The sequence below is a fragment of the Mobula hypostoma genome, chromosome 14 (assembly GCF_963921235.1).
Source record: "Mobula hypostoma chromosome 14, sMobHyp1.1, whole genome shotgun sequence".
In the NCBI taxonomy this organism is placed as follows: Eukaryota; Metazoa; Chordata; class Chondrichthyes; order Myliobatiformes; family Myliobatidae; genus Mobula; species Mobula hypostoma.
Window position 1 is genome coordinate 41,049,020 of NC_086110.1, and position 13,511 is coordinate 41,062,530.

Here is a 13,511-nt window from a genome sequence, read left to right on the forward strand (position 1 = left end):
TTTACAGGAGTTACGAGGGAGGCCTTCTTCGCCTAGAGTGCCCTGTACCTGGCGCTGCATTGCCTGATAGAGCAATTGAAGCTGCAACCATGACAGCATTTAGGTAGTGTCTGAATGAGCAGAGGAATCACTTGGGAATTCCTACAGCTCAGCAATAAATCTTCTCGGAGTTACTGGAAATAATTGATGTAGGTGTTGACACAAAATGAGTGATAAAAACAAGTTGTTGCATTGAGTCTTCAACGTTGATGCATAAAGGTTTAGTTAAACCTGAAAATGTACGAGTACAGTTTAACCCAACAATCTAGCCACAAAGAACAGACTGTTGGAAAGAACTCAGAAAGTCAGGTAGCATCTGTAGAGGGAAATGAACAGTAGACATTTCCTCGGGAATAAAAGCTGGAGGGGAGATGGCCACTACAGAGAGGTGAAGGGGAAGGGCTGGAGCAATCATTGGCAGGTGATGGGCAGAAATTAGCTGTCAACTTCTGCTGTCAGATACAATATCAAACCTCATCTCATAACTCTGCTGAACAAAAAACAACCCTTAATGAAGATTTGCACGGTCTTTATTAGCATTTGATTGCTCAAGATGATATTCAAATCAGTTTGTGTGTCAGAACACCCAAGGTTCGGAGCACAAAAATAGCCTGAAGGATAATTTCCAATATCATTGCCAAGACCAGTGTTGGGATTTCCCCCAGGTCTCGTTTAATATCCTGGGCTAGACTAGACATTTAAACACAGAGTTGCCAGATATATAATTATACATCACAATTGGAACTAGGCACCAATAATCTGATATTTATGGGCTGGATAATTGACCAAGAAATCAAGGAAATCCAATAATCTTACTGAATTTAATAGACATCTTTATCAATAATGAAGCAAGACAGTGCCAAATTTAAATTTCTATTAAAATATTAACCATGTGGGAAGAAACCAGAGCACCTGGTGCAAACTCAGATTGTCACAGGAAGAATGGGCAAAATCTACACAAACAGCTCCTGAGGTCAGGATTGATCCCAGACCTGTGAGGCAGCAGCATTAATTGTTGTGCCACACTGTCCCACCAAGATGGATTGGCTAAAAAAAAAATCAATGAAATTCTAATTTAGATTTTAGAATGGTTATTAACAACTCCATGTCAGCTGGTGATGCAGCAGGATATATAACTCGGAACAGCAGCAGAAAAATAAACTGTTTCACCCAATAATTTCCACCAACACTCCTCCAATCCTCAAATGCATCAAGAGGAGGGGAGTCAAATAAAATTAATTTGAAAACAGTGTGGTCATTACATTTGACTGACAAGGCATTTAAACTATTATCACCTATTAACACTGTGACAAAGCATTGATGGTATTGTGTCCCACAATATGCAGCAATCCCACCACTGTCTGTAAGGAGATGGTACGTCCTGCTCTCTCCATGACTGTGTAGGGTTCCTCCAGGTGCTCCAGTTTCCGCCCACATCCCAAAAATATACAGGTTAGTAGGTTAACTGATCATGTGGGTGCAACTGGGCACCAGAAGGTCTTATTACTGTGCTGTTTATCTAAATAAAATTACTTGCATTCTTAGCAATCTTATAGCATTTGCAATGGTAATTTATTTGTGTAGACCTTCCATCAGAAGATAAATCAGTTAAATAGAGAAATAAGTATTTTGTTTGCTTAAAAAAATCTTTACCTGCTAGCTGTGAAACAGGAACCATTTGCAGCTCCAAAGGTAGAAAATACAACAAAAAGTGGAACTATCCAAGAGACTGGTGTGAGTACCCGATTTCCAAAAGTCTATTGCAACAAATAAAAATGTTGACAAATGTTATATGTTCTCAATAGAATGTTTCAGACATATCTATGTTCAAAATTGTCAATAAAACATTCCAAGATTTCTTTATGTATTATGTCTTCTTCTATTGTATAGTAACAAACAACTTACTATTAATCAATCACAACCTCCTTGTCCAACACTCATAACCTAATGGTTTCCCCATTGCACCTTTCCATACAAGAATGGGAATACCTATCTGTTCTCTTCCCACCATCCAGCTACCCAAATGTACTTTTCAGGTGAAACAGTACTTCCTTCAGGTTGCTATGATGCATTCAATGTCCACAGCAGAGAAGATAAGGAACTGAAGCACAAAGAGGCTGTTCAGGCCCTTGCCTGTACTCCACTATTCAACAAGATCATGGCTGATCATTACCTCTGTGCCACTCTCCTCCCTATATCCCTCTGAAACCTCTCTACCTCTGTCACTCAGTTTTTATTTATCATCAGCAAAACTGAATATGTTACACCTGGTTCTTGTATCCAAATCAGTGACAATGAATTGTGAACAGCTGGGGTCCCAAAAACAATTACAGGGACATCAGTCTCCCAACCCAAAAATTACCAATTTATTCCTGTCTTCTGTTTGCAAACCAATCCTCAATCCCACCTTAATACATTACTCCCCAGTTCTTGTGCTTTAATTTATTTAATAACCTTTGGTGTGTCATCTTGTCAAAGACTTTATTTAAAAAAGTTCTATTAAGTATGATTTATAGCTGATGTGAAAATCAGTGTTGCTGCTGATATTGAGGAGGATAAATATATTGATCTGTTGGAAAATTGGGAAGGGCAGTGGCTGATGGAATTTAATCCTGATGGTACAAGGTATTGCACTCTGAGAGGGTAGATCCAGTGCATGGTAGGGCCCTAAGGGATATTGAAAATAAAGGAACCTCATTGTATAAGTCCAAGGGCCCCTGATGCTGAATAAAATGTTGAAGTAAGCGATGGAGCATATTCTGCCCGGAGGCCGGTGACTGGTAGTATTCCATAGGGATTCATTCTGGGACTCCCGCTCTTTGTAATTTTTATCAATGACTTGGGTGAGGAAGTCAAAGGGAGGGTTTGTACTTTTGCAGGTGACAGAAAGGTTGGTGGTGCTGTGGATAGTGTAGAACAGAGATTTCCGATCTTTTTATGCCATGGACCAATACCATTAAGCAGTAAGTTAAAACCCCGTGGTATAGAGGGTTGTCATAGCTTACAGTGGGACATTGACAGAATACAGAGCTGGGCTGAGAAGTGCCAGATGGAGTACAACCTGGAAAAGTGTGAAGTGCTTCACTTTAAAAGATCAAACTTGATAGCAGAATGCGATGTTAAAGTTCAAAGTAAATCTACCATCAAAGTACATACATGTCACCATATACAGCTCTGAGATTCTTTTTCCTGTGGGCATACTCAATAAATCTATTGAGTAATAACCAGGTTGACAGTGTTGTTAAGAAGGCATATGGTGTGTTAGCCTTCATCAACTGTGGGATTGAGTTCAAGAGCCATGAGGTAATGTTACAGCTACATAAGACCTTAGTCAGACCCCACTAGGAGTACTGTGTTCAGTTCTGGTCACCTCACTACAGGAAGGATGTGGATACTATAGAAAGAATGCAGAGGAGATTTACAAAGATGTTACCTGGATTGGGGAGCATGCCTTATGAGAATAGGTTGAGTGAACTTGGCCTTTTCTCCTTGGAGTGACGGAGGATGAGAGGTGACCTGATAGAGGTGTACAAGATGATGAGCGGCATTGATCGTGTGGATGGTCAGAGGTTTTTTCCCAGGGCTGAAATGGCTAACATGAGGAGGCATAGTTTTAAGGTGCTTGGAAGTAGGTACTGGGGTAAATTTTTCACACAGAGAGTGGTGAGTGCGTGGAATGCACTGCCAGTGACTGTGGTGGAGGTGGATACAATAGAGTCTTTTAAGAGACTCTTAGATAGCTACATGGAGCTTAGAAAAATAGAGGGCTGTGTGGTAAGGTAATTCTAGGCAGTTTCTAGGGTAGGTTACGTGGTTGGCACAACATTGTGGGCTGAAGGGCCTGTAATGTGCTGTAGATTTCTATGTCCTATGTTCTACATTCATAACAGAATCAATGAAAGACTGCACCAGCTTGGGCATTCAACCAGTGTGCAAAAGACAACAAACTGTGCAAATACAAAAAGAAAGTAATAATAGTAAGTAAGTAAACAATAAATACCGAGAACCTGAGATGAAGAGTCCATGAAAGTGAGTGCAAAGGTTATTGGTACAGTTCAGTAAAGGAAAGCTGAATGAAGTTACCCCTCTGGTTCAAGAGCCTGATGGTTGAGGGTTAATTACAGGATTTTTAAAAGTGTGGAGCAACAAAGGGATCTTGGGGTTTAGTCTGCAGATCCGTCAAAGTTGAAGGTTAAGGGAGAATGTGATGTTGGCTTTCATTAGTTGGGGAATTGAGTTCAAGGGTTGCAAGGTAATGTTGCAACCTTATAAAACTCTGGTCAGACCACACTTGGAGCATTATGTTCAGTTCTGCTGCCTAGTTTGGAGAGCATGTCTTATAAAGATAGGTTGAACGTGTTATGCTTCTATCTTCTTAAGGCATATAGTATACCTCAATAACAGGCCTAGCCTTCAAGAGCAGGTGGGTTATGGCTCAACTTAATAAACACTGGTTAGCTCATAGTTGGAGTACTGTGTATGTTTCTGGTTGTCACATTAGAGGAGGGAAGTGAATGCATTCGAGTGGGTGCAGAGGAGATTTTTCCTGGGACGGTGTGTTTCAGTTTGGAGGAGAGACTGAGTTGGCTGGGTTTGTGTTTCTCGGAGCGGACAAATGTGAAGGGATACTTGATAGGGTTATATAAAATTATGAGAGACATAGAGTAGATAATTAGAAACTATTTCCCACAGCAAATGAGTGGCGCCCCACACAGACTTCCAATCTGCGCCTTGTAAGGAAAATGCCCGACGCAGGTCTCTCATGGTCTGGGTCGACGTTCCCCTCTCCCCCTCCCTTCCATAGCAAGTTTATGTAAAACTAAAGGACATATGTTTAGGACTAAGGTCAAGTTTAGAGGAGAATCCAGGAAGTATTTTTTTTTTACCCAGAAAATGGTTGTAATCTAAAACACACCTCCTGAATTTCTGAAGTATCTACATGAGCATTTGAAATGCTAAGACAGAAAAGATTACAGATCAAGTGCTAGTAAATGAAATAAGAATAGATAATTGGCATGAATATAGTGGGCTGAAGGACCTATTTATAATTTCCCTTCCTTACCCTTCCCTGCTGAAATACGTAATTATTTTCTGTCCTTCTACCACTTCCTTAATAATGTTCTGGAATTTTCCCTACTACTAACGTTAAGCTAATTGGTCTGTAGTTCCCTATTTTCTCTATCCCCCAATCAACCCCTTCCCCATCCTTTGGGATAACATTTGCAAATTTTAAATCTATGGGAACCACTCTTGACAAACATTACATCTACTAATTCCATTGTCACTCCTTCAAACCTTCATATGGAAATCTTGCATTCCATCCCTTTAATTTTTCTGACATTATTTTATTCAATCCTGCTATTTTTTTCAGCTTTTCATTTAAGACCTTTAGCTCTTCATTATTTCTCAGAGGTTTTTTCACCCATGACAGACGCCCCCATTTTCCTGTTCCCAGTATGGTTTCTCCTGTCAACATTAAGCTTTTGCTAATCTATTCTTTTTTACATGCCTGAAAAAACTGTTACCTTCTGATACATTTCTTGCTGGATTACCAATTTGTATTGTATTTCTCTCACTTTCTTGATCCTCTTTTGCTGAACTCTGAAATTTTCAGGATTGCATGACTGTGCTATGACGAGACGTTGGACAAATTTGGATTGTTTTCTCTGGAGCAGCAGAGTCTGAGGGAGATTTGGTAGAGGTTTATAGAGTAGACAGACAATATCTTTTTCCCAAGGGTTAAAATGTCTAATACCAAAGAGCATGCATTTAAGGTGAGAGGAGATCATTTCAAAGGAGATGTGAGAGACAAGTTTTTTTTTTACACACAGAGAGTGATGGGTGCCTAGAAAGCGCTGCCTGGGGTCAGAAACATTAGAGACCTTTAAGAGACATTTAGGCACATGAATGTGAGGAAAATAGAAGGATGTGGACATTGTGTAAGCAGAATAGATTAGTTTAGTTGACCATTTGATTTCTCATTTAATTGGTATGGTACATTATGGGCCAAAGTACCTGTTCCTGTCTGTACTGTACTGTTCTGTTCTACATTCTATGTTTGTTCCCAATATTCAGGCATATTGACATATTGTGTCTTTTTATTTGATCCAATACTATCTTCAGTTTCTCATTAGACACCACCAGATCACTCTTCCTCTGGGTTGCATGCCTTAAAGAAATATGTATTTCTGCAGTTCTTCAAAAGTTTGTCATGACCCATTTAGTATTCTCTCTTAATGTAGTTTCCCAATCTTCTGCGGACGTCTCATGACCAACACGGTTCAGACTGAACAAATGCATTCTCAACCCTTATATAAAAATTCTAGCCTATTATGATCACTGTCTCCAATAATGGAGAAATCAAAAGTAAATTGGGTAACAGCTGTGCAACAGATCTCCATTCAATGTAACAGTTTCTAAGCTTTTAACCGTGTGGCACTTCAATTCTCCTTCCTTGTCCCTCATGAATCTGCCCCTTCCCCCACTCTTCTCTCCTATCAGATTCCTTCTTCTCCAGCCCTTTATCTTTTCTGCATCACCTTCTGGATTCTTACTTCATCCCGTCCCCCACCTGCCTCGCTTTACCTATCACCTTCTAACTTGTACTCCTTCCCCTTCCCTCACCTTCTTATTCTGGCCTCTTCCTCCTTCCTTTCCAGTTCTAATGAGGGATCTCAGCCCAGAAGATCGACTTCATTTATTTCCACGGATTCCGCCTGACATGCTGAGTTCCTCCAGCATTTTGTGTGGGTTTCCTATAGAATATCATATACCTTTAGACTGCAAACATCAAGAACATTCCAGTATCATTTCTAAATAGTAATTCTGTTCATTTAATTTATATATTCTCTTGCCACTCCTTTATTTTTTTCCACTTATTTCATGACAAGACCCTTTTATCTTCCATTCTCTTTCCTTTCGTCATTTACTTTAGTTTGCTTTCCATCCTATCTCAAACTTTTCCCTCTGTACTTCTCTCCGCTTCCCCTTCACGTTAAAATGTTATATCCCTGTACTTCCCGGTACTGATCAGAGGTCAAATCCCTGACACATTAATCATGATTCTCTCCCCACTGATGTGCTGGGGTTTCCAGCATTCTGAACTTTTATCAATAATTTATAACTTCACTGGCACCGTTCTCCCTCTGATGTATGAGTAGAAGAGCAGTGTTGGTACTGGATGAATTAAAAATAGATAAAGATATGGCACTTAAAAAGTTGGCTGTCTACCAAATGGAGAAATATCCCAGCCTAGATGAAATAGATCTTGCTGAAGGAAGAAGTGGTAGAAATCACAGAGGTTCCTCACTATAGATATGGTACCAGAGGACTGAAGGATTCCAAACGTTACATCATATTTATAAGGGGGGGGTGAGAAGAACAATCCCAACAATAACCAGCCAGTCAGCCTTACAGAAGGAAACTTCTACAGATAATTTGATACAAAATAATTTACATTTGGAAAAATATAGGCTGACAAATGGAAACCCATATGGATTTATTAAACATAAATCTTATTTTTCAGATGAAGTAACAGGAAGTTTGGGTGAAAGAGGGCATTGATGTTATGTGGACTTATAAAAGGCATTTGTATCACATAATAGAATTGTTTGTAAACAATTGCAAAATGGATCGGGGCAAAAAGCAAGAGCAATGATTGGTTATTTTTCCAGATTTGGTGGGGTTCTGAAATGCTTTTCCCCTTGGACTTACAATGAGGACCACTGATCTTTTCGACAGTGTAGCAGTAATAATGGATGTGTATTCCAGACATAATTTCCACTTCTGCTGTTTTTAGGAATTCAAACAATGAGTAAAATAGGATAAGACTTAGAGACTCAATAAATTGGTGAAATAGGTAAATTATGTTTTAGGCAAAATGGTTTAAAGTAATACATTTTAAGATGGAAGAAGTCAATAAGGAAATATGAACTACATGATACAATTTTAAGAGGAAACTCTGAGATTTGGAAATGTACGTGTGTATGGCATCTAATCTAGTGAAAGGAATTCGATACAATAAGAGAATGGTAAGGTTAGGGTCCAGAGCATATTCCAGAACCCTGTGGCAGGTAGGGGATTTAAATAAATCTGGCACTTGTTAAATTTGTGGCATCGGTATGGGTAACCACAAAATGCACGCACACACACACACACACACACACACACACACACACACACAACCCTGGTTACAAATGTCCTTCTGCAAAGGAAGTCTGTCTTGCTGATTTAGTCTGGCCTGTATGTGTCCACATGCCCATCAGTGTGGTTGACTCTTAACCACCTCCTCAGCTCCTCAAGTCAGTAATAATTAAAAGTGTAGACTTAGCACATTAGCTCATAAGAGACTTGGTCCAAGCTTGGGCCAAAGAACTGAATTCCACAGATAAGGTGACAGTGACTGCTTTTGATATCACGGCAGTATTTGACTGAATATGGTATCACAGAACGCTGGCAAAACTTCAAAGGGCATCAGAAGTGATTATACCTTGCACAAAGGAAGACACTGTGGTTGTCTTAACCCCAGGACATCACTGTAAAAGTTCCTCAGAGTAGTTTCTTAGGCCCAACTTATAATTATTCTTCAATCAAAATTCAGAAGTGGATACTATTTCCAAGAGTTGCACGACGTTCAATTCTATTTTTAATTCCACTGAAGAAAGTCCAACATTGGTACCACAGAAGTGCCAAGCAATAATAATCTCCAACAAGAAACAGTTTAACCATCTACCCTTGATGTTTAATAGTATTATCCTTGCTGTGTTCACCATTGATATTCCAGAAATCACCACTGAACAGATATCAAGGCAGAGCAGCCATATAAATAACGGGTCAGAGAAAGCTTGTCCGCCATCATCTACAAGGCTCAAGCCAGTAGTACTTGCCTTGATGAATGAAGTTCCAACTACACTCAAAGTTTTACACCAACTCAAACAAAGCCGGCCCACTTGATTGATAGCAGAAGCACAACTAGAAATATCAGTTCCTCCTTTCACAGCCAAACCTCTGGCTTTAGTATACAAAATACATTGCAAGACTCAACTGGATTACTCTGATAGTACTTCACAAAACTGTAACCTCCACCATTCACATGGAGCATGGCAACAGGGGTTTTGAACACAACCATCAGCGGGTTTCCCTCCCATCACACACTATTCTTGCTCAGGAATATATCATGGGTACTTCACTTTTGACAGATTTAAACCCTAATATAGTTTTGCTGATAACACTATCAGAAGAACTACACAAGTTCACAGTTCATCATCCCTTTCCAAAGGGCAATAAATGCTGCCCTTGCCAATGACAATAAAGAGTTGAAGAAAAGCCCATTAGAGAATCATATTATATTTATCACTCGAAGAATAGAATGGAAAAGCTAAATATTAATACACAGTGGTTGATTCAGAGCTTTGGAAGGATATCAAGGTTTTAGTGAAGGTACAGGAAAGATTTTACAAAAATGGTACCAGACTAAAGGGATTTTAATCTGCATCTTAAAAGCTAATTTTCTCCAATTATTCCTAGCTCTGATACAACATTAAAACCAACAGTTTCCATTACAACAAATGCTATCATATCTCTTCAGTATACCCAACAATTTTCAATTTTATTTCTGATTTCCTGCATTTGTCACTCTGGCATTCTAGAGGATGTAAAGAGGTTGAAAGTGATATGGGAAACCTGGGTGAGCGGCAGGAACATGGCAGATGGAATATATATTGTGGAAATTTATGACAACATCCATTTGGTGCAAATAATATCATATATTAAATGGTGAGCGACTAAACAATGTTGACATTCAAATGGAACTAGATGTGTTTGTACAGAAGCTATAGAAGGCCAGCATATAAGTGCAGTAAGCAATTAGGAGCAGAAATATGATGTTGGAGATGCAAGAGACTGCACATCCACAGATAGTGGAACCTAGAGTGAAAATAAAGTGCAGGATGGGCTCAGTGCGTGTGGGAGTGGGAGGAGAAATTGTCAAAGTTTCGGGGAAAACCCTGCAAATATTATGTTAGTCTTTATTATGAGATACTTTGATTTTAGGAGTGATGAAATCTTATTCCGATCCTGGTGAGACCGTACTTTGAGTATAGTGTACAATATTGTTCTCGTTATCGCAACGAAAAGGATGTACTTACCATTAGTACAGAGAAGATTCAATAGAATGGTTTGCCGAATGGCGGGTTTGCCGTTAGAGGAAATATTGAGTAGACTGGGACTGTATTCTTTACAGTTTCAAATAATGAGAAGTGACCTCATTAAAACCAATTCCCTGGATGCTGGAAGGATGTTTCCCTTAACTGAGGAGTCTGGGATTACACGGGCGAGCTGCTTAAGACTGAGAGAAGAAAATTCTTCACTCAAGAACTAGTGAACTTTTAGATTTCTCAGCCAAGAGGACTGAAGAAGATTAATTGCTGAATACAATTAAGACAAAGATCAATACATTTTTTGGATACTAAATCATTCGAGGGATACTGAGTTATTGCAACTACAAGGTTCACTGACTATGAGGAGTTGCAATGGGCTGCAAGGCTATACTTGTTCCTTCTTACATCCTTTCACTCCTACTTCTTATACCTTTATATGAACCATTCTGCAATAGCAGATTGTATGCCTCAGGAACCAAGATTTGCAGTGGCAATACTGTTTTATGAAGCAAGGCCTTATGCTTGGTTGCAGTTCAGCAAATGCTGTAGAGACCAAATACTTCACAGGCCAAAATAAGTACATAGAATAGTAAAGCACAGGAATAGGCCATTCAACCCACAACGTCAATGCTGACCATGATGCCAATCAAAATTAATCCCATTTACTTGCACATAGTCTATACCCCTTCCTTGTCTGTTTGTTCCTAAATGCCACTCAAACATTACTCTCATATCCGCCTGACTGCTTCCCCTTGCAGCACATTCCAGTAACATGCCACTCCCTGTGTTAAAAAAAAACTTACCTCATAAATCTCCTTTAAACTTTCTCACTCTTGGTTTGAAACTATGCCCTCGGGTATTTGGAGCTATATCATCCATTATTTCATCAATTGGAATGGGCTAATGGCTGTTAGAACAGTCATTTATAGTAATGCTCTCCCATCACAGAACAGTCTTCAGAACTAGAAATCCCTTGATCTTTTAAGCAAAGCTGCTCACCAGGACATATCATTAGGTCAGGGTCAGTGGGACATGGTGGAGCAGGAGAGAACAGAAAACGTGGAATTTCTCCCTGGGTGACAGCTGATCAGCAACTTCGGGTGAGTGTTGCATAGGGAACTGTGCATCAATACCAGAGGAACTCAATTTACAGACAGACATGGACAAACAATCCAGTTATTGTCTCCAGCAGTATTCACTTTGGGTAGATGAATTCCAAAAAATGTAATCATCCTCTGAAGCCTTTAACTGAGAATATTTGTCACCCTGTTTGTGAATCTGGTTTACAAACTCAACTGCGTTTTAACAGATGTCTCACCTTTGTCACATAACTGTTAATTTGCACTAACAGAAGAAATTATTCTTATGCCGTATATTTATTGGAATTATTGTAAAAAGTATTTTACACATAGGTCGTCTTTGAACAATGCATGCAAAATACTTACATGAATTCTTCAGAGATATTTCCTCAGAATGGATTATGATATTAACCACAGCAGACCTTGACTTTTTCCCAGTTATATTTTCATAGAATCAGTATCACGTTGGTTTGGTGCAAGAAAGCAGACAATGCTTTAACTTTCACACTGTGTCCTGTTTCACATTGCCATGGAAACATACCCCTGAGATGCAAGGATGATACTAAATCGAATGAGGTGACTGGATCACTGTAGTAATTGAACTCCTAGGACAATCATTTTTCTCAATCAACTCTTAGCAAATCATTGCCGCCTATTTTTTATTTAAGATATATAAATTTCAGAGTATGTGACCAGGTTCACATGATGTAATGCAAAGACTGCAAAGCACCTATTTTTGTTTGTAAGGAGAAAAATCCAGTAAATAAAATTAGGACTTGATTATCGATTATGCTAAATCACTCCATGTTTGGATAGTGTTCTTAATCTCTCAGTAAAATTGTAACTGTGGGCAGTCACAACCTGAGATACTATGCTAAAAAGGAATAGCTGAATTGTGTGTGAGCTTATGAGAAGAACTTAAATATAAGTAACTACAGTTAACAGTGGCTTACAGATTTCTGAGGAATTCTATGGGATTTTTCCAACTGAAATCAGAAAAAGAGTGTCTGGAAAGACTTCCCTGACAGGATTTAGGAATTATTATATTCTGTAATTTGAAAATTGACTAACAATTAAATGGAACTTACTACAGCGACAGCGGGAGATTGCAGAAGTTCATTGGGAGTCATCACTGCAAAATATGCAACGTTAACCAGGATGTAACAAATTGTGACCAAAGGAATTCCAATCATGATGGAAAGTGGTAAATCTCTGCCAAAAATAATCAGTTTTCATTAGAATTGGTGAGATCTTCAACGAATGAAAATTATTTTCTTATATAAATCAATGGCACCAAGCTTCAGTCAGGTTAATGTTTGCATTTGTTTGCAAATCACCAACTAATAGATTTTAGAAACAATATACTTCCTTTTTGTAGATAACCACTCTGTCATACAATGAAGGTTATTCCCCTCACTCCTAACCATAATCTAAGATAAATTTGACAATTTACATATTTCAGGTTTACAAGAGCAGGTAAAGAAATTCTCTGATGACTCAGCAATAGTTGGCTGTATGAAGGGAAGTCAGGAGGATGAATACAGGGCTCTGGTGGAGGACTCTGTCAAATGGTGCAAGCTGAATCATCTGCAGCTCAACATCAGTAAGACAAAGGAGATGGTGATGGACTTTAGGAAGACTAAGCCTGCACTGCTCCCTGTTACTATTGATGGTGAGAATGTGAACGTGTTTATGGTGAGGACCTACAAGTATCTGGGGGCACACCTGGATGACAGACTTGAGTGGAGTACCTACCAGAAGCTGAGTACAAGAAGGGCCAGAGTCATCTCTACTTCCTGATGAGACAGAGGACCTTTGGAATATGCAGGCTTTTCCTTCAAATGTTCTACCAGTCTGATGTTGCCAGTACGATCTTCTATGTGGTGGTGTGCAGGCGCATTGGCATCAACATGGGTGATACCAACAGGCTCAATAAACTGATTGGAAAGGCTGGCTCTGTTGTAGGAGACAAACTGGAGACACTGAAGGCTGTGGTAGAACTGTGGAAAATCCTGGCAATTCTGGACCATGTTTCCCACTCTCTGCCTGCCACTTAGGCTGAACAGAGGAGCACTTTTAGTAATAGACAAAGGCAACTGCGCTGCTCCAAAGAACGCTATATGAGGTCATTCTTGCCCTCGGCCATTAGGCTCTATGATGAGTCGACCTCTAGTCGGGGAAGTGATTACCCCCTCCTGTTGGACTGTTTGAGGTAACTTTTTAAAATTCTTTCTTA

General features: G+C 39.4%; 1 protein-coding gene across 2 annotated transcripts in view; it reads right to left on the reverse strand.

Annotated features, from left to right (window-relative positions):
- The window catches only part of slc7a9 (solute carrier family 7 member 9), a 90,120-nt gene that overhangs the window by 27,456 nt on the left and 49,153 nt on the right, over window positions 1–13,511 (reverse strand). For both annotated transcript variants that reach the window (XR_010020302.1, XM_063066993.1), the window contains exons 8-9: window positions 12,364–12,487; window positions 1,693–1,796 (exon numbers count right to left, since the gene is read on the reverse strand). Coding sequence is in view for 1 of the 2 variants with exons in the window: in XM_063066993.1 (XP_062923063.1) it covers window positions 1,693–1,796; window positions 12,364–12,487 (228 nt within the window). In the remaining variant the exon portion in view is untranslated. The remainder of the gene's footprint in view (window positions 1–1,692; window positions 1,797–12,363; window positions 12,488–13,511) is intronic.